The sequence below is a fragment of the Staurois parvus genome, unplaced genomic scaffold, assembly GCF_062004578.1.
Source record: "Staurois parvus isolate SC_StPar_1 unplaced genomic scaffold, SC_StPar_1.0 ptg000387l, whole genome shotgun sequence".
Lineage (NCBI taxonomy): Eukaryota > Metazoa > Chordata > Amphibia > Anura > Ranidae > Staurois > Staurois parvus.
In genome coordinates, this window is record NW_028318183.1 from 3,855,921 (window position 1) to 3,877,375 (window position 21,455).

The 21,455-nt window shown below is 41.1% G+C and overlaps 1 protein-coding gene across 1 annotated transcript in view; it reads left to right on the forward strand.

Moving 5' to 3' along the window:
* The window catches only part of TNFRSF19 (TNF receptor superfamily member 19), a 135,528-nt gene that overhangs the window by 103,204 nt on the left and 10,869 nt on the right, over window positions 1–21,455 (forward strand). Inside the window, exons 6-9 of the mRNA XM_089685806.1 lie at window positions 7,650–7,811; window positions 10,729–10,854; window positions 14,384–14,477; window positions 17,308–17,659. Coding sequence (XP_089541932.1) covers window positions 7,650–7,811; window positions 10,729–10,854; window positions 14,384–14,477; window positions 17,308–17,659 — 734 coding nt within the window. The remainder of the gene's footprint in view (window positions 1–7,649; window positions 7,812–10,728; window positions 10,855–14,383; window positions 14,478–17,307; window positions 17,660–21,455) is intronic.

Here is a 21,455-nt window from a genome sequence, read left to right on the forward strand (position 1 = left end):
AAAAACAACCCCACACCATAATTCCCCCTCCACCAAAATTTACACTTGGCACAATGCAGTCAGGCAAGTACAGTTCTCCTGGCAACCACCAAACCCAGACATGTCCATCAGATTGCCAGACAGAGAAGTGTGATTTATCACTCCAGAGAACACGTCTCCACTGCTCCTAGAGTCCAGTGGCGGCTTGCTTTACACCACTGCATCCGACACTTTGCATTTCACTTGGTGTTGTAAGGCTTGGATGCAGCTGCTCAGCCATGGAAACCCATTCCATTAAGCTCTCTATGCACTGGGGTTGTGCTAATCTGAAGGCCACATGAAATTTGGAGGTCTTTAGCTATTGACTGTGCAGACAGTTAGTGACTCCTGTGCACTGTGCGCTTCTTACCACCAAGAAACAACCCAAAATAAATTCTTCTGCTCCTGACAATCGCAGCAATACCACATGCAGTATATTGCCAGAAGTATTTGGACACCGTTCCAAATCATTGGATTCAGGTGTTCCAATCACCTCCATTGCCACAGATTTATACATTCAAGCACCTAGGCATGCAGACTGCTTCTACAAACATTTGTGAAACAAAGGGTCGCTCTCAGGAGCTCGGTAAATTCAAGCATGGTACTGTGCAACGGTGCATAGAGAGCTTCGTGGAAGGGGTTTCCATGGGCGAGCAGCTGCATCCAAGCCTTCCATCACCAAGCGCAATGCAAAGCGCTGAATACAGTGGTGTAAAGCACGCCAACACTGGACTCTAGAGCAGTGAAGACATCTTCTATGGAGTGATTGAGTACTGTCCGTGATAGTCTATGGAGTGATGAATTACACTTCTCTGGCAATCCGATGGATGTGTCTGAGTTTGGTGGTTGCCAGGAGAACGGTACTTTCCTGACTGCTTGTGTAAAGTTTGGAGGGGGGTATTATGGTGTGGGGTTGTTTTTCAGGGGTTGGGCTTGGCCCCTTACTTCCAGTGAAGAGAACTCTTATGGCGTCAGCATACCAAGACATTTTGGACAATTTCATGCTCCCAACTTTGTGGGAAGAGTTTGGGGATGGCCCCGTCCTGTTCCAACATGACTGCTCACCAGTGCACAAAGCAAGGTCCATAAAGACATGGATGAGCGAGTTTGGAGTGGAGGAACTTGACTGGCTGCACAGAGTCCTGACCTCAACCTGATAGAACACCTTTGGATGAATTAGAGCAGAGACTGTGAGCCAGGCCTTCTCGTCCCACATCAGTGCCTGACCTCACAAATGCGCTTTTGGAAGAATGGTCAAACCTTCCCATAGACTCACTCCTAAACCTTGTGGACAGCCTTCCCAGAAGAGTTGAAGCTGTTCTAGCTGCAAAGGGTGGGCCACCTCAATATGGAACCCTAAGGACTAAGACTGGGATGCCATTAAAGTTCATGAGTATGTAAAGGCAGGCATTCCAATACTTTTGGCAATATAGTGTATATGACCCAGAATGCAGAGGCCTTGCAGGTCAGAGGCCAATAAGGTATTTTATAGGAACATTTCTGAAAAAGCAGATGAAAATGAACTGAAATCCATTTTGAATGGTTCTTTCATCTGTGTTTTACAAGTCTAGAAGCGACTTAACAGAATTTGTGAAGAATGTGGACTGAATTAACTAATTCAGAGTTTCTCAACCAGGCTTCCATGGAACCCTTGGGTTCCCCCAGAGACTGCTAGGGATTCCTTGAGCAATGAGCAATTCCTGCCTCTCAGATAAGTTCCCACTGACACCATTGATCTTTTTAGCTATCCGTAAGGGGGTAATTCTCCCCATTGACTATAAATGTAAGAAGCATTCTTCCCACTTACCATCACACTAATGTATCATGAGTTGTAGATGTAGTAATTTTAACAGGGGTTCCTTAGACCAAAAAGGTATTGCAAGGGTTCCTCTGTGTTGAAAAGGTTGAGAAAGGCTGACCTATATTCTCAAATTGACAAATGGAATAACTGAAATGGGGACGTCTATGGCCTCATCTATCTATCTTTAGATGAAACTCTCTTCACCTCTACAATATCTGCTTCAGTTGCTGTAACCATAAATTCTGTGTGCCTTAAATGGTCTGATTATGGTTTAGAAAGATGTCGTGTAGTATAGAATATTTGCATATTCTTTGTCCTGCTTAAAAGCAGAATGGTGTCTTGGCGCCGGGCGTTGATCCCCTCACTTTAATGTGTTTGCTTTCTGAAGTTTGTCATGCAGAAGGTGAGACAGGGTTATGTTCTACTTCTAATTCAACCAAAACTAAGTCAATTTAGAGCACAATTCATGTGGAAAAACTGGCAGAAATGCTTGATAAATGAGTTTATGCAAAGAAACACAATCTTTCACGTTAGTCAGACCGCTTTTCAAATTATTGCTTCTGGCTTTGATAAGTGTGGCTGCGATCAAAGCTGAATTCTGCTATTTCATACCTCAGAATCCTTCTTCCCGCTACTCTGCATTCTGACACGGGATCTCTAATGAATTTGTTCTGGTCAGTCAGTTATGGAATACAGAGAGCAGAGACGTGTGCACTGTTTATGGGAACACGGTGTGGTGCTTTGTGGTGGGGTGGCAGAGTATTTTTGTAGCCTGTTCTTGGCCCTCGTTCTGATAACTGTGGTTTGACCATAAGCAGTTTAGTTTGTATCCATGACTGGAAATATGTTTTTCATTGCTCATGTTAGAGATTGTGTGTTTGCATCTCTCTATAATGTTAATTATGTAGTCCAGGGAAAAACGTCAGCATCTTTTGGAATCCGATCTGGGAATACTTAGTTGAAACTGCATTTGTGCTTGTGTGTGTCCTCATGTTAGAGATTGTGTGATCATATCTACAGTGATTGAAGACATCATGTGTGATCATGTCTCTCACAGTGCTTGGTGGGACAATCATGGAACCTTCAGCTGGCCATACATTGCTTGACTTTCATCTGATTCCCGACAAAACATCTGAAATTTGCTTAGAGTTGTCCCAATCGGTATCCTTCGATTTACAAAAATCAAAGGAACCGGGCAGAAAATTGTCGACTGAAAAGGTAATGTACTCTTCTAGAAGTCCTGGCATCCTACACCTGGGCCTACAGTGAGGCCTGACAATTGTTGGAACAGTTATGTTGATATGTATTGTAGCTACTTTTTGAAATGTCATAAAGTTAGGAGGGATCTGAATATAAAACCTGTATTTTAAGAAAACATTGCTGCGCCCTAATCATGGGGCAAAATCAGCACAAGTCAACAATGCCTAATATTTATATATGTTAATTTTTTGTGTAGTTATATTTAACCACTTCCAGCCCAGATAATGTATACATATGTCCCTGGGAGCAAGTGGTAAAAAAAAGCTGCAGCCATGGTCCTGGTAATACAGTGTAGTGGAGCTAGGAGACTCAGTGGAGGAAATATACAATCAATTTGCAATACAAATAATGCAGGAGTTAGTGCGAGTAAATCACCCAAAAGTCCAGGTATGTCCATATACAAATAAATGGCTACAGTCCTGATAGCTGCCGGCTGCCAGAAATGAAGCTTCTCTGTATAGTTACGTAGTTAGTCTGGCTGAAAAAATACAAAAGTCCATCCAGTTCAACCATTAAAAAAAAAAAAGTTATCCTATACCCACTGTTGATCTGGAGGAAGGCAAAATACCCAGCAAAGCATGATCCAGCAAAAATTACTTCCTGATCCCCCGAGAGGCAATTGGATATTCCCTGGATCAACTTTACCTATAAATGTTAGTATCCAGTTATATTCTGTGTATCTAAGAAACAATCCAGACCTTTTTTGAAGCAATCCACTGAGCTGGCCAGAGCCAACTCTTGGGGGAGTCTATTCCACATTTTCACAGCTCTCACTGTGAAGAAACCTTTCCGTGTTTGGAGATTACATTTCTTTTCCTCCAGACCTAAAGAGTTCCCCCTTGTCCTCTGTGATGACCTCAGGGTGAATAACTCTACGCCGAGTTCACTATATGAACCACTTATGTATTTATACATGTTGATTATATCCCTCTTAATCTCCTCTTCTCAAGAGAGAATACATTCAGTTCCTCTAATCTTTCCTAGTAGCTGAGCTCCTCCATGCCTCTTATCAGTTTGGAAATAAAAAAGAGAGGACAGCAGCACTGATCTAGGTGTAGTAGTTAAGATATGACCTTTAATAACAAATGTGCAAATCAACTCACAAAGGAAGGAAATGACTCGCATAAAAGGTGGTATTGGCTCCTCCATCTGAAGTGTAATCCAGTTGAGGTGAGCAGCGCTGGAAGTGTCGTGTCCCGTGGTCTACTTAGCCACCCTGGTGGCTTTTATGTGAGTTATTTCTTTCGTTTGTGAGTTTCTTTGCACATTTGTTATTAAAGGTCATATCTGAACTACTACACATAGATCAGGGCAGCCATGATCCTGTTATTATTTTTCCTCGACATCGACAGGCTTTCAGGTAAAAGTGACCAAAGCAGATCACTTTTACAGGGTTCAGAAGGGACCCCCTCCGACCTCTGTTTTCGGCTCTCTCGTCCCACTGGAGAGCCTGGGACTGCTGCAAGTGGTCAGGTTGACTGCCCACAGAGAAAAAGAAACATCCCTTCCTTCCTTTTCTCCTTAATGAATGAAGTCAGAAGCAACTTGGGTCATCGGTTCAGAATCCCAACCACGGCACTGCCTGCATGAAATTTTCATATTTCCCCTTACCTGTGTGGGTTTTCTCCAAGTATTCTAGTTTCCTCCCACACTCCAAAGACATGCTGGTAGGTTAATTGGCTCCTCTCTAAATTGGCCCTAGTATGTAGGAATGTGAGTTAAGGACCTTAGATTGTAAGCTCCTTGGGGACAGTGGTGTGTGTGTGTAAGAAAATAACCTCTTCCTCACATTTTATTCTCTATGGATTTTGTAAGGCCGTTCTAAGTGTATTGGAGATGACCTTGAAAAATATGAAATAGGCAAAGGATATATATTATATTTAGAAATGTGGCTATTAAATCTATTTTATTGTAAAAGGTGAATTATTTGTGTATATACATAGTGGTATAGGGTTGCACCAAGCAGTATTTCAATGTCTGGTGTTGGCTAAGATTCTTTCAGTTCCTCAATACATCACCCACTATGCAGTATGCTTACCTTATGATATTAGGTATTAGGGAAGTTACGCTTTAGAACTCATGTACATGGGCAGCATGGCTTGTACAACAAAAAGAAATGGGCATTTTTCAGGAGCAAGGGTGGCACAGGTGCAGTGTACGGCCTGCTGTCAGCAGCCTGTGAAAATCAATGACAAGCTGGAATATGCTGCTGCTGCACACGATTTCCAGTGGTACCTGCATTTAGGGACATATGCTTTTGACAGGTTGCTGACAGCAGGCTGCACTCTGCACCTGTGCCTCCTGACATGCACTCAGGAGGCTGTGTGTAGTTCAGAAAACCCCTCCTACCCTCCTGAAAACTTCTGGGATGTATGACATCATTTGCTTAGGCTTAGAAACCAAGACGTAACTGAAGAAATGTAGAAATACAACAAAAACCTAAAATAAGTAATTGTAATAGACTTTTCTATCTATATAATAATGCTAGCAGCATAAGGATGAAAAAATAGTCCGTGTTGATTGAGAGAGTGAAGTTCTACAATAAGCAGAATGGAATAATGTCCCTAATGCACTAAAGAGGCTCCGCTTGACCTCAGCTTCATGGCTTTGCTCTGATATACATAAACACATCATATATATCATCATCTGGACTCCCATTTATAGCGATCTAAGGTTGTCATGTGCAATCACAAGTTTCTGTAAGGCTCCAGTTGTTCATGCCATTGTTTTGTACAATTTTGTTGCACTGCAAGTGCATGACAGCACATGTTCACCGTAGAGTTCTATGGGAACCATCCTGCATGTCTAGCACATTAGTCTTTGAAGAGATGTTTCCTTGCCCACATACAGATGAAACTCGAAAAATTAGAATATCGTGCAAAAGTTCATTCATTTCAGTAATGCAACTTAAAAGGTGAAATTAATATATGAGATAGAGTCATTACATGCAAAGCAAGATAGTTCAAGCCGTGATTTGTCATAATTGTGATGATTATGGCTTACAGCTCATGAAAACCCCAAATCCACAATCTCAGAAAATTAGAATATTGTGAAAAGGTGCAATATTCTAGGCTCAAAGTGTCCCACTCTAATCAGCTAATTAATCCATAACACCTGCAAAGGGTTCCTGAGCCTTTTAATGGTCTCTCAGTCTGGTTCAGTTATAATCACAATCATGGGAAAGACTGCTGACCTGACAGTTGTACAGAAAACCATCATTGACACCCTCCATAAGGAGGGAAAGCCTCAAAAGGTAATTGCAAAAGAAGTTGGATGTTCCCAAAGTGCTGTATCAAAGCACATTAATAGAAAGATATGTGGAAGGGAAAAGTGTGGAAGAAAAAAGTGCACAAGCAGCAGGGATGACCGCAGCCTGGAAAGGATTGTCAGGAAAAGGCCATTCAAAAGTGTTGGGGACTTTCACATGGACTGGACTGAGGCTGGAGTCAGTGCATCAAGAGCCCCCACACACAGACGGATCCTGGTCATGGGCTTCAAATGTCGTATTCCTCTTGTCAAGCCGCTCCTGAACAACAAACAACGTCAGAAGTGTCTTACCTGGGCTAAAGAAAAACAGACCTGGTCTGTTGCTCAGTGGTCCAAAGTCCTCTTTTTTTCTGATGAGAGCAACTTTTGCATCTCATTTGGAAACCAAGGACCCAGAGTATGGAGGAAGAATGGAGAGGCACACACTGCAAGATGCTTGAAGTCCAGTGTGAACTTTCCACAGTCTGTGTTGATTTGGGGAGCCATGTCATCTGCTGGTGTTGGTCCACTGTGCTTCATTAGGTCCAGGGTCAACGCAGCCATCTACCAGGAGATTTTGGAGCACTTTATGCTTCCTTCCACAGAAGAGCTTTATGGGGATGCTGACTTCATTTTTCAGCAGGACCTGGCACCTGCCCACACTGTCAAAAGCACCAAAACCTGGTTCAATGACCGTGGGATTACTGTGCTTGATTGGCCAGCAAACTTGCCTGACCTGAACCCCATAGAGAATCTATGGGGCATTGCCAAGAGAAAGATGAGAGACATGAGACCGAACAATGCAGAAGAGCTGAAATCTGCTATTGAAGCATCCTTGTCTTCCATAACACCTCAGCAGTGCCACAGGCTGATAGCTCCCATGCCACGCCGCATTGAGGCAGTAATTGCTGCAAAAGGGGCCCAACCAAGTACTGAGTACATATGCATGCTTCTACTTTTCAGAGGTCCGATATTGTTCTATGTACAATCCTTGTTTTATTGATTACATGTAATATTCTAATTTTCTGAGATTGTGGATTTGGGGTTTTCATGAGCTGTAAGCCATAATCATCACAATTATGACAAATCACGGCTTGAACTATCTTGCTTTGCATGTAATGAGTCTATCTCATATATTAGTTTCACCTTTTAAGTTGCATTACTGAAATAAATAAACTTTTGCACGATATTCTAATTCTTCGAGTTTCACCTGTACATGGGTTGTAGTTAGCCGTGATAGAAAACCAAGATCAGTTCCACTTATCAGAAAATTTGGATGCAGAGGCAACTATTTTTTTGTAACATTATTTGTAATTCTTTTCAGGCAGCAAAGTGAATCTTGTGAAAATAACCACCACAGCATCCAGCCCTCGAGATACTGCCCTGGCTGCTGTTATATGCAGTGCCTTGTCAACTGTGCTATTAGCCCTGCTCATCCTCTCCGTTATTTATTGTAAGAGGCAGTTCATGGAGAAAAAGCCAAACTGTGAGTATCAAAAATTCTAGTTTTTTTGTCTTGTTTAAATGGGACAGTTTTGTAAATATTTTTCTTAAAGCGGAGTTCAACTTACGCTGTCAAAAAATAAAAGCCAGCAGCTACAAAAACTGTAGCTGCTGACTTTTAAAAAAACAGCCACTTACCTGTCCCTCAGTCCCGCGGTGTGTCCCCGCAGCCCGTTTTACTTAATCTGCATTCTTTTCTTTTCAGTTAATGATGTCAGATAAAAAAAGAGTTAAACAAAACAACTTGGTACAAAAAAAAACAAAAGAAAACATCAGTCTTGTGTCCTTACATATGTGTTTATGGTAAATAGTAGTTATATTGGTGACAACAAGTACAATCTGATAAATTCATATCCTAAAAAGCAGGTCGAGAGTGTATTCAGAGTTATGTTTTTTCTAGAACATGTTGGGGTTAGGTCATAAGAGGAGAAATTAAGAATACATGTCCTTGTTGAAACTCTTTGGGGATCCTCTGGTATTCGGCAGTCAGGAGTAACTCCTCCTATATTGGATGGCGTTATCCAAGATTGCAATCAGAGAGTACCTCAAAAGAAATAACTGCTGTGCTCTCTTTGGAAAAGACACCGTGCTCTGGTAATCCTTTGTCATGTAGTACATGTTTATTTTCAAAGCAAAGATTGTGTATTTACTGTATATAGTGTAAAAATTGATATGTCACATATACGTATTGTATTGAAGTACTCCAAGAACAAAGGAAATTCCTTGTTTGATTGGGTCTTGGTTGTGGAGTGACATGGAGTCCTCATCATCCTCAGCACTCCAGTAAACATAAGTACTTCTTTTCTTGCGTTTACATTACTTTGGTTAGACTGATCCAGCCAGAGATTCCTGTAAGGAGTCATTAGACCTAAGGCATCCAGTTGTGGTATTATATACTGCATACTAAAAACTTTTAATGAGTTGTTAACATATGTGATTAATCAAGGAAAGATTTGTCCATTTTTAATCTTGGAATAAAACTTTTTGCCTTCGCTGACTGTGGGAAAAGTCAATCAAGTAGGCTTGGTTACTTGTCCCATGTACTTTTATTCCCCTGATAAATTGTTCTGGTATTTTCTCTCCTATCCCACTGGTACCCCTGCCCCTTCCACCTAAAGTCATGGGATGTAAGGTCTGCAGAGGTAAGGTAGATGGAGTGATTTTGGTTCATCACATCACTTTCTCTAGAAGAGGAATAGCACAAAGTGTGTGTGTGTGTAGTTGTGTTCAAAATAATAGCAGTGTGTTGAAAAAAGTGAATAAAGCTCAAAATCCTTCTAATAGCTTTTATTTCCATACACACAAATGCATTGGGAACACTACACATTCTATTCCAAATCAAAACATGAGGAAAAATATATCAAATTTGTGTTGTTCCTCTAAAAAAATGGAAGAAAAGTGAATATTAGACTGTTCAAAAAAATAGCAGTGTTTTGTATTCTTCTTTACAAACTCAAACATTCACTATATAAACTGAAAAACGTTTGAAGATTTTGCTTTCCTTTGAATCACTTAATTAATATTTAGTTGTATAAGCACTGTTTCTGAGAACTGCTGTACATCTGTGTTGCATGGAGTCAACCAACTTCTGGCACCTGTGAACAGGTATTCCAGCCCAGGATGATTGGACTACATTCCACAGTTCTTCTCTATTTCTTGGTTTTGCTTCAGAAACTGCATTTTTGATGTCACCCCACAAGTTTTCTATTGGATTAAGATCCGGGGATTGGGCTGGCCACTCCATAACGTCAATCTTGTTGGTCTGGAACCAAGATGTTGCACGTTTACTGGTGTGTTTGGGGTCGTTGTCTTGTTGAAGCACCCATTTCAAGGGGATTTCCTCTTCAGCATAAGGTAGCATGACCTCTTCAAGTATTCTGATGTATTCAAACTGATCCATGATCCCTGGTATGCGATAAATAGGCCCAACACTGTAGTATGAGAAACATCCCCATATCATGATGCTTGCGCAACCATGATTCACTGTCTTCACAGTGTACTGTGGCTTGAATTCAGTGTTTGGGGGTCGTCTGACAAACTGTCTGCGGCCACTAGACCCAAAAAGAACAATCTTACTTTCATCAGTCCATTTCTCTTTAGGCCAGTCAATGTGCTCTTTGGCAAATTGTAACCTCTTCAGCATGTTTTTTTTTCAACAGTGGGACTTTGCGGGGGCTTCTTGCAGATAGCTTGGCTTCACATAGGTGTCTTCTAATTGTAACAGTACTCACAGGTAACTTTACACCTTCTTTGATCTTCCCGGAGCTGATTGTTGGCTGAGTCCTTGCCATTTTGGCTATTCTTCTATCCATTTGAATGGTAGTTTTTCGCTTTCTTCCACATCTTTCAGGTTTTGGTTGCCACTTTAAAGCATCATTTTAGCCGAGCAGCCTATCATTTTCTGCACTTCTTTATATGTTTTCCCCTCTCCAATCAACTTTTTAATCAAGGTACGCTGTTCTTCTGAACAATGTCTGGAATGACCCATTTTCCTCAGAATTTCAGAGAGAAATGCACTGTAACCAGCATGTACAACATTTGCTGCCTTCCTTCCTTAAATAAGGGCAATAATTGCCACTTGTTTTTCAAAGAATGAATGACCTCACTAATAGAACTCCACACTGCTATTATTTTGAACATGCCCCTTTCAATTAGTGATTCAATTACACAGAATCAGCAGCATGCATGTCATGATTGTTGGGTCTGTTGGATTTCTATTACTCTACTACACCTGCTAGTAAATTATTTGCCATGTAGAAATATCATTTCTACCAAAAACAGTGATTGATCAGGTTAGTGATGTCTGACTGCTATTATTTTGAACACAACTGTACATTGATCTAGGGTAGAGTACAGCATGTAATGCCACATGAGTGTCTCATTGTGTTTGTGTGATACAGGGTCCAGCAGATCTCAGGAAGTGCAGTACGCGGGCTCAGAGCTGTCATGCCTGGACAGACCCCAGCTCACTGAGCACACACACAGGACGTGCTGTCATTGCCAGCAGGAGCCCGCACAGGCTTGTGGTAGGTGATAAGTGTGTACTTAGTATGTTTAACCTATTGAGAGGCAATACAGAACACAAAGGAGCTGACTATTCCATTAATGTTGCATATTATACAACTCAACACAGACGTCATAAGATACTGTAACAGCAGGTTAGAACCTTTTCCTTTCCTTATATATTTATTGGTGATTGTACGCTCCAAGTAGCAGGGCCCCTCTATCCCTCTTGTATTGAATTGTATTGTTGTTGTATTGTCTCCCTTTATATTGTAACGCGCTGAGCAAATTGTTGGCGCTATATAAATCCTGTATAATAATAATAGAGTACTACTTAGCCTGCAAATAGAGCGCCACCTATTACATAGTCTGTGGTTATAGAGCATCATTTATTACATAGCCTGCAATTATAGGGCACTATATAGTACATAATCTAAAGTTATAGATCAGTGGTCTCCAAACTGCAGCCTGGGGGCCGGATGCGGCCCTGTGCTTGCCTTTATCCGGCCCTTGAGGCACCTTTCCTCCCACTGATACAAGACACTATTCTTCCCACTGACACCAACAATGGGGCATTATTCCTGCTACTGACATCAGCAATAGGGCCCAATGACACTGACAATGAAGCCCTATTTCTCCCACTGACACCAACAACAGGGCACCATACCTCCCACTGACACCGATAGTGAGGCACTCAAACTGACACCAGCGATAGGACACTATTCCTTCCACTGACACCAGCAATGGGGTACTCTTTCTCCCCCCTAATACCAAAGATGCATTTTTTACTCCCACTGACACCAGGACAATTTCAGCTCCCAATGGCCACAGAATGGCCCCCCTAAAGTCTAAAGGACCGTAAACTGGCCCTTTGTTTAGTAAGTTTGGAGACCCCTGTTATAGAGCATCATTTATTAACCACTTCAAGTCCGGACACTTTTACCCCCTTTCTGTCCAGGCCAGCTTTCAGTGCTATCACACTGTGAAGGACAATTGCGCGGTCATGCAACACTGTACCCATATTAATTTTTTAGCATTTTTTGGAGACAGATAAAACTTTATTTTGTTGGTATTTATTCACCACTGGGGTTTTTTTTTTTTTTTTTGCTATATAAATGAAAAAGTCCCAAAAATTTTTCTACCTCCCTGGCGGTATTCCCGAGTGTAACTCGGGGTAAAGTTTCAGTACCACAAGCAGTAACCCCGAGCTACACTCGGGCTTACCATGCGGCGCTGCTCCGCGATCCCTCGGTCACTAACCTTGTCCTGCGCTCCTGCGATATCCCTCCTGCAGTGTCCCCGGCAATGTAATGTGGCGGATGCCGGCATCTGTCATCTGGGGTTCAGGGGACGGAACGGCGGGAAATTTGAAAATGACAAAAAGTGACATTCACTGAAATCACATAGTAAAACATTACTGTATCAAACCATTTCACATACATTTTGTCCCTAGTGCTTTGTCCTGTGCCCTGCCTGTATTTTTACTGTTCTTTCTGCCTGGAAACTGAGAAAAGTCCATGGCGTCCAAAAAGCGTCCCTTTAGGTCAAAAGCGGTTTTAGACCAACTAGAGAACAGCGATAGTAACTTAAACTACTTGCAGAATTGAGTGATAATGATTCGTGGGGAAATTCGTCATCAGACACTGAAAACGATTTTGAAACTTTGCTCAGTGATGTGCGAACTTGGCGCTATATTTAAAATTTTAGTGTTTTTGGTTTGATTATATTATTGAATTAAATTTATTATTATTATATTATTATTTTATGATTATTTATTAAATTATAATTTATGATTTCTTGGTGTAAGTTTTATCCTACCCGGGATGTTTACTAGACTCTTGTTTGGACAGATTTCAGTGAGTTATTCCTAAAAATTACAGGCCTACAATAAAATAAATACATATCTCCATGCAAAAAAATGTATCGCTTTGAGCACAGAAATATGGACATAATCAGACCGCTAGGGAGGTTAAAAAGTTTTTTTTTTTTATAAAATTTTGCAAATAATCTTTCTTCATAAATATTGTCCATTCAGTTATCTTTTTGGTAAAAAAAAAATAACCCAAATTAGTTTATAACCAAAATTTTATCATTTAAAAAATTTTTTTTTACATTTTTATTTTATTTTTTTATATTTATGGTTTTTGTTATGTTTTTTATTTTGGTTTTTTTTTACATACCGTCACCCTAGCAGTACTACTTGTGTGGGGTGATGAAGATTTTTTTTTTTTTACACTGATTGCTTTTACACCCATACAGGCTGTAAAAGCAATCATTTCTCCTTCTCTCTGGCTGCATTCTTGCAGCCATTTAGAAGTACTGTGTGAGCTGTGATTGGTCACAGCTTGTCACATGGTACAAGGCTGTTGTGAATAGCCTTGTACCATGTGACCTCTGTGATCATTCACAGATTTCACACTTAGTAAGCAATGATGTCAGGAAGTGACATCTTGCTTACTACTCTTCATGTGATCACTGATTGGCCAATCAGTGATCACATGATCGGAACCTCACACAGAGGTCCCGTACAACAATCTGTGTTTTGCTGTGTCCGGATCGCAGTGCTGCACGCTCCCACGGAGCGCACGCAAGCAGGGAAGCGGGGAGGACTTTTATAAATGGCCATCCCCCCTGCACTGCTGTGGTGTGGTTAAATAACCTGAAATTATAGGGCACTATGTAGTACATAATCTAAAATTACAGAGCATCATTTATTACATAGCCTGGAATTATAGGGCACTATGTAGTACATAATCTAAAGTTATAGAGCATCATTTATTACATAGCCTGGAATTATAGAGCACATTTTATTACATAGGGTAGAATTATAGAGCACCATTTATTACATGGCCAAGAGTTTTTGTTACATTACCTGGAATTATAGAGCACCATGTATTATACAGCTTGCAGTTATAGAGCACATTTTATTACATAGGGTGGATTTATAGGGCACTATGTATTACATAGCCTAGAGTTATAGGGCACTATGTATTACACAGCCTAGAATTATGGAGCACGTTTATTCCGAATCCTGAAGTTATAGACCATGTATTGTAATACCTGGAGTTATATCACAATTATTATGTAGTTACAATGTATTTTGCCATTTATTACATAGCCTGGTGTTAAGCTAGCCATACACTTTAGGAATTTTGATCAGTGGGTGTCCCTGTCGGTACCCTCCCCGCAGGCATCCTTCACTTGAAAAATCAAAGGACCTGGGCAGAAAATTGTCCACTGAGCAGCAGCTGTATCCAGCCAGTTGGCTTTATCAGCTGTCAAAGTACAATAGCTGTGGCTGGAGATTCATCCATCCGCTCTGTATAGGGTGGATGGAAGAATCTATTAATCTGTAGATTGGAAAAAAAAACCTATATGTATATGGCCAGCTTTAAAGAGCACTGCTTATTAGACAGTCTGGAATTATAGAGCACTGCTCATTACACTGAATTGCTTATTTGGTAGCCTGTAGTTATAGCGCAGTAGAGATTTCTGTGATATTAGTTTGTGTATGTCACCAGTTTTGATATCTCCTTATTTATATGTTTTTAGGTCCCGTTCATTTGATTCCATCACTATGTTGTGATGAGACATACAGCATGGAGCATGGATGTGTATTTCGGTCTCACAGCACACTCTATGATGGGTAAAGATTTATTATATTATTATTATCATCAACATTTCTATGCTCCATAACCCCCTAGAGCGCTTTACAAAGTAAGTGATACAAACGGGAGAATAATACTTTGATTACAAGTTACATATTTTTTCCAATGACACTTGCATGTAGTTGTATAGCAAGTACATACTGTATATGGAAATGAGAGATCACGGTTTGAATCATTGCCCCAAACAGTGTGGACATACCCATGTAAATTCTATCACAAAAGGACTTTGTAGGTACCAGTAATATCACTTAAAACGTGCTCCTGACCTTCTCCCTTTAGAACATCAAAAGTGCAGTCTGCGGATGTATTACTGCCCTAAGGGCCGGGGGGAGAGCTCTGCAGACACCCTCTAGCCTGTCTTTAGGGTTTGTGGGACAATAGCCTCTTAGACCTTCCATTGCTTGAATATTTGAAGGCTGTGTGGGGCTGGTAGACCGCACTGTGAATATTACTAGAGCCAAGCATATTAAGTATGTGTATCCCAATTGACACAGGCTCCACTGAGGGAGGGATTTTTGATAAATATATCTAACCCAGCCTTTCTCAACCAGGGTGCCTTGAGGTTTCCTCAGAATTGCCTTGGCAAAATGCCTAAAAATTGTCCAAACCTTATATAAAAGCCAGCGGGTGGAACAAGCCTTCCTTTTAGTTACACAAAGCCACAGGTTTTCATTGTGTGCCATTACAACCTTCTAGCCACCAGCGTCCTGACAACCATTGACATCAGTTGGTAAGGAGGATCTCAGCTGTCTGCACAGCATCCTAGTTTGCTCCTCCCCTGCCCCTCTCCATCCGTGCTGGGATCACATTAGCTCAGTAATGGAGAAAAGCTGAAGGGGAAGAGAAACAATGGAATACTAGTCAGGACCAGTGTGCAAAAGTGATTTGCTTTGGAAGAATAAATCATCTCTAACATTGAGTGTCCTACATGTGTGGATGTTGCTGCATTATATAAAACTATTAGAAAAGTTTTTCACATTTTAGAATGGTGTGTCATTATAATATTATGGACAGTCTTGGGGTACCCCATTTTAGAATGGGGTGCCTCAAGACTGTCCATAATTTTAAAGGGTGCCTCGGTACTGTCCATTACTTTAAAGGGTGCCTTGACTGAAAAAAGGTTGAGAAACACTGATCTAACCCATCTAAACTAAACCCCAAGCAAAAAAACAGATATATGGGTTCCCTTCTCTAACCTAAACTAAATAAATAAAAAATAGATATTTGGCTGGACATGCACTCTAACCCTCTGTAGCACATTTATTATATCCAGGGCTTGAGCTGTTGGAAAGATAATGGTCATATTTGATTTGATATTCTGAAGTAGAAATTTGATTTAAAACAGACTTTTGTGCAACTTCTACGGTGTATAAATGAAGGCTGCATGCACACTTTCGCAGAGCAGGAACAAGCGTTTCCGCAACGCAATTTTGAAAGGTAATTGTTGCACGATTTTACGGGTCTCATAAGGCAGCCCATTCACTTGATTGGACTGTCCTATGAGCATTTGTCGGTCGAAGAGAAGCTCCTGCTCATTTTCGGGTGACAAGTCTAATGCAATTTTGAAATGTGCTGTTTGCTGTGATTATGTTGCGTTTGGGTTGACCTTGAAGGATAAAGGCACCCAAACACGCGCAGCGCATTGTACTGCGATTGCCACGTTATTATTATTATACAGGATTTATATAGCGCCAACAGTTTGCTCAGCGCTTTACAATATAACGGGAGACAATACAGAACAATACAGTTCAATACAAGAGGGATAGGAGGGCCCTGCTCCTTGGAGCTTACATTCTAAGATGACCATAGACATTGAGGACAGCTTACATTCCATTATGTACACATGTATAGGGATTATTATACAGGATTTATATAGCACCAACAGTTTGCTCAGCTCTTTACAATATAACGGGAGACAATACAGAACAATACAGTTCAATACAAGAGGGTTAGGAGGGCCTGATCCTGGGAGCTTACAATCTAAGAGATGAGTCTAAAATTGCATTGATTCTGCCCAAGATCCCAAATCGCAAAATGTGAATGGGGCCTTAATAATATAGATTTTCCTGATTTTAATAATGGTATCCTTCTAAACTTATCTTTGGAGAACTGAACTTTTTTTAGGGTATGTAAACCCTATCTGTTTAATAGTAATAAGAATACCTGTTGATTCTGCCAGAAATCTTGTGCTCTGCCTATACTGTTTGCCTCTGCTGCATTTTTATCAGTGACTATTGTTCCCAGCTACACATACTACAAAACATCTCCACCTTTGCTCTGGAAGAAAGGGTAGGGGGAGGTGATCTATAGTCTACCCTAGGGTGACAACACTGCTTCTCTATAGATACAGTTCAGTGTGTAAGCATTGTTGCTCCAGGGCAACAAGTTATCTTTTCACCCAAGCTTCTCACATTTTTATTTTAATTGGATAAAATTAGGAAATGTGTAAACACCCAGTGAAAGTTGTGTGAATCTTTTGAGAAAGTATTTATAAATAGACCCCCAAGTGTATTACTAGCATGTTTGCCAGGTGATGCTGAAGGAAATGTCATGAAAAAAGAAAACTAATGCAGCCACCACAGCTGAGGACTAGTAAGCTGCAATATATTACATTTTTGCTCTTGGGTTTAAATACGATGTAAGGGGATTTCTGTGGCAGAATGGAATGTACATTTGCATTTTAAACCTACCAAAAAGTGCTACTTATTGAAGTGTACCCCTTGGGATGGCTGTTTGATATGTAATGTGATAGACTCTTGAACCTTACACAAGTATAAAAGTCATTGTTGGTAATCTTTGATTTTTCAGGAATGCCGATTCTGTAGCAGACGTGATCCCAGCATTTTTTGGATCTACTTCACACTCGGCCTGTGGAGAGCTTGCAGAAACTTGGCCCCTTATGCAAACAGCTCCTGGCAGTGATAGCAGTCCTGTGTGTGAGCCACATCCGGAGCCTATAGCAGGAGAAACAGACTCTTGGAATAGAGATAGCGAGGAGCCAAGTCTCGTCCATACAAGCAGTGTGCACAGCATCCATGGAGAGATTCTGGGGACACAGACTTCACAGCATCCTCATTTACCAGAGCTTGATGCCTGTCGAATAGCTGAAGAATGCCATACAGAGAAAGAGCAGCCTGCCTGCAGCCTGGAGGATAAACAGGTGATTTGGCTTCATCAACTGATGTAATCTTCAAGCTTAATCAACTCCTTCCATAAGATTTATAACAAGTCAAGAAAGGATGCCCTGGCAGACCATTTAAACAGTGACATCTGCTGCTTACCTAATGGCACATCGTAAATAACAAACTATATGTAAACAGCAGTGTTTAGGACTTTGAAGACTAGTTTACATGTGCATTATCCCTCTGAAGAGTGATCTATGGTGGATCACGTTTCACAGGGAATTTGACAGGCGGTGAGGAGGTATTATGTCTCCTCCTCACTGCCCGCTGTCAGCCCTAAAAGTCCCCACCACCATGGATTGCCCATTGAACAACATTGGGGATAATTTTTGTTAAATGCATTGCGGCATGTGTATATCCCTACACGGCTATCTTTGAAGCCTAGGAGGCAGTAAAACTGTCTCAACCCCCTGTTTTTTATCACCCCCCAACTGCAAGTGTAAGCTAGGCCTGAGAGTGCACTTGATGCCCAGTTATTTGCTGTTGTTGATTTTGCTACAACCATGTACCTTCCCACTTCATAAACCACGTGTGTGTATATGTGTGTGTGTATGTATATTTATATATATATTTATATGTGTGTGTGTGTATATATTATATATATATATATATATATATATATATATATATACAGTTGCAAGAAAAAGTATGTGAACCCCTTGGGATTACGTGGAGTTTTGCATGAATTGGGCATAAAATGTGCTCTGAACGTCATCTAAGTCACAACAATAGAAGAACACAGTCTGCTGAACATAATACTACACAAACATTAGATGTTGCCATGGTTTAATTGCACATAACATGTAAACATTCACAGTGCAGGGAGGAAAAAGTATGTGAACCTTTGGACTTAATAACTGGTTGACCCTCCTTTGGCAGCAATAACCTCAACCAAACGTTTCCTGTAGTTGCAGATCAGACCTGCACAATGATCTGGAGTCATTTTGGACCCCTCCTCTTCACAAAACTGTTTCAGTGTAGCAATATTCTTGGGATGTCTGGTGTGAATCGCTTTCTTAAGGTCATGTCACAGCATTTCAATCGGGTTGAGGTCAGGACTCTCACTGGGCCACTCCAGAAGGCGTATTCTGTGCTGTTGCAGCCATTGTTTTGTTGAATTACTTGTATGCTTTGGGTCATTGTCCTGGTGCATCACCCATCCTCTGCGGAGCTTCAGTTGGCAGACAGATGGTCGTACGTTTTCCTGCAAAATGTCTTGATAAACTCTGGAATTCATTTTCCCATCAATGACAACAATCCGTCCAGGCCCTGAAGCAGCAAAGCAGCCCCAAACCATGATGCTCCCTCCGCCATGTTTTACAGTGGGGATGAGGTTTTGATGTTGGTGTGCTGTGCCTTTTTTCTCCACACATAGTGTTGTGTGTTCTTCCCAAACAACTCAATCTTGGTTTCATCTGTCCACAGTATATTTTGCCAGTAGTGCTGTGGAACATCCAGGTGCTCTTCTGCAAACTTGAAACGTGCTGCAATATTCTTTTTGGACAGCAATGGCTTCCTCCGTGGTGTCCTCCCATGTACTCCATTCTTGTTTAATGTTTTCCTTATTGTAGATGTGTCAACAAAAATGTTAGTATGTGCCAGAGATTTCTGTAGGTCTTTAGCTGACACTCTGGGATTCTTCTTTACCTCATGCAGCATTCTGCGGTGTGCTCTTGCAGTCATTTTTACAGGATGACCACGTCTAGGGAGAGTAGCAACAGTGCTAAACTTTCTCCATTTGTAGACAGTCTGTCTTACCATGGACACATGAACATCAAGGCTTTTGGAGATACTTTTGTAACCCTTTCCAGCTTCATGCAAGTCAACAATTCTTGATCGTAGGACTTCTGAGAGCTCTTTTCTGCGAGGCATGGTTCACATCAGACAGTGCTTCTTGAAACCAGTAAACCCAAAACATGTGTGTGTTTTTTAAGGGCAGGACAGCTGTCAGCAACACATCCAATATCATCACACTGATTGGAGTCAAGGTTGGCGCACTCCTGGCTCCAATTAGCTCTGGGAGAAGTCATTAAGCTAGGGCCTCACATACTTTTTCCTCCCTGTACTGTGAATGTTTACATGTTATGTGCAATTAAACCATGGCAACATCTAATGTTTGTGTAGTATTATGTTCAGCAGACTGTGTTCTTCTATTGTTGTGACTTAGATGACGTTCAGAGCACATTTTATGCCCAATTCATGCAAAACTCCATGTAATCCCAAGGGGTTCACATACTTTTTCTTGCAACTGTGTATATATATATATATATATATATATATATATATATATACACATATATATACACACACACACACACACACACACACACACACACACACACACACACACACACACACACACACACACACACACACACACAATCTCCCAGAAGTAAGTACTGAGTACACCCCTCACGTTTTTGTAATTATTTTATTCTATCGGCTTATATAACAGGTGTGTCTAAAAAGTACTCAAAAACACGTCAAATTAAATGCGGCATTCAACCCATTGGGAACAAGGGACCCCAACTCGTAAATCCACCATGAATCCTTTTTACTTAACTCCCTAATCATATTGTCCCCTCTCCAATGTTCTTTATATGTTTCCAGTCCCCAATACTGAAGATTTCTGTAATCTTTATTATGGGCTATCCTAAAATGATTGGATATTTTAGGTGATGTTCCTTATATACATGTTCTTTAATCCTTTCTTTTAAAGTTCCTTTAGTCCTCACAACATATAGAAGCCCACATGGGCATACACATAGACATTAATGTCTATGTGTTGAGTTGTTTTGAGGGGACAGCAAATTTACACTGTTATACAAGCTGTACACTCACTACTTTACATTGTAGCCAAGTGTCATTTCTTCAGTGTTGTCACATGAAAAGTGTATGTATGTGTATGTATGTGTATATGTGTGTGTGTGTGTATATAATATATATGGGACGCCTGCCTTTACACGCACACAAGTAATTAGTCATCCCAGTCGTAGTCTGTAGGGTTCAATATGGAGTTGGCTCACCCTTTGCAGCTATAACAGCTTCAACTCTTCTGGGAAGGCTGTCCACAAGGTTTAGGAGTGTGTCTATGAGAATGTTTGACCATTCTTCCAGAAGTGTATTTGTGAGGTCAGGCACTGATGTCAGATGAGAAGGCCTGGCTTGCAGTCTCCGCTCTAATTCATCCCAAAGGTGTCCTGTCAGGTTGAGATCAAGACAGTCAGGTTCCTCCACCCCAAACTTGCTCATCCATGTCTTTATAGACCTTGCTGTGTGCACTGGTGCGCAGTCATGTTGGAACAGGAAGGGGCCATCCCCAAACTGTTCCCACAAAGTTGGGACCATGAAATTGTCCAAAATGTCTTATTATGCTGATGCCTTAAGAGTTCCCTTCACTGGAACTAAGGGACCAAGCCCAACCCCTGAAAAACAACCCCACACCATAATCCCCCCTCTACCAAACTTTACACTTGGCACAGTGCAGTCAGGAAAGTACTGTTCTCCTGGCAACCACCAAACCCAGACACATCCATCGGATTGCCAGACAGAGAAGCGTGATTTGTCACTCCAGAGAACACGTTTCCACTGCTCCAGAGTCCAGTGGCGGCGTGCTTTACACCACTGCATCTGACACTTTGCATTGCACTTGGTGATGTAAGTCTTGGATGCAGCTGATCAGCCATGGAAACCCATTCCATGAAGCTCTCTACACACTGTTGTGTTAATCTGAAGGCCACACAAAGTTTGGAGGTCTTTAGCTATTGAATCTGC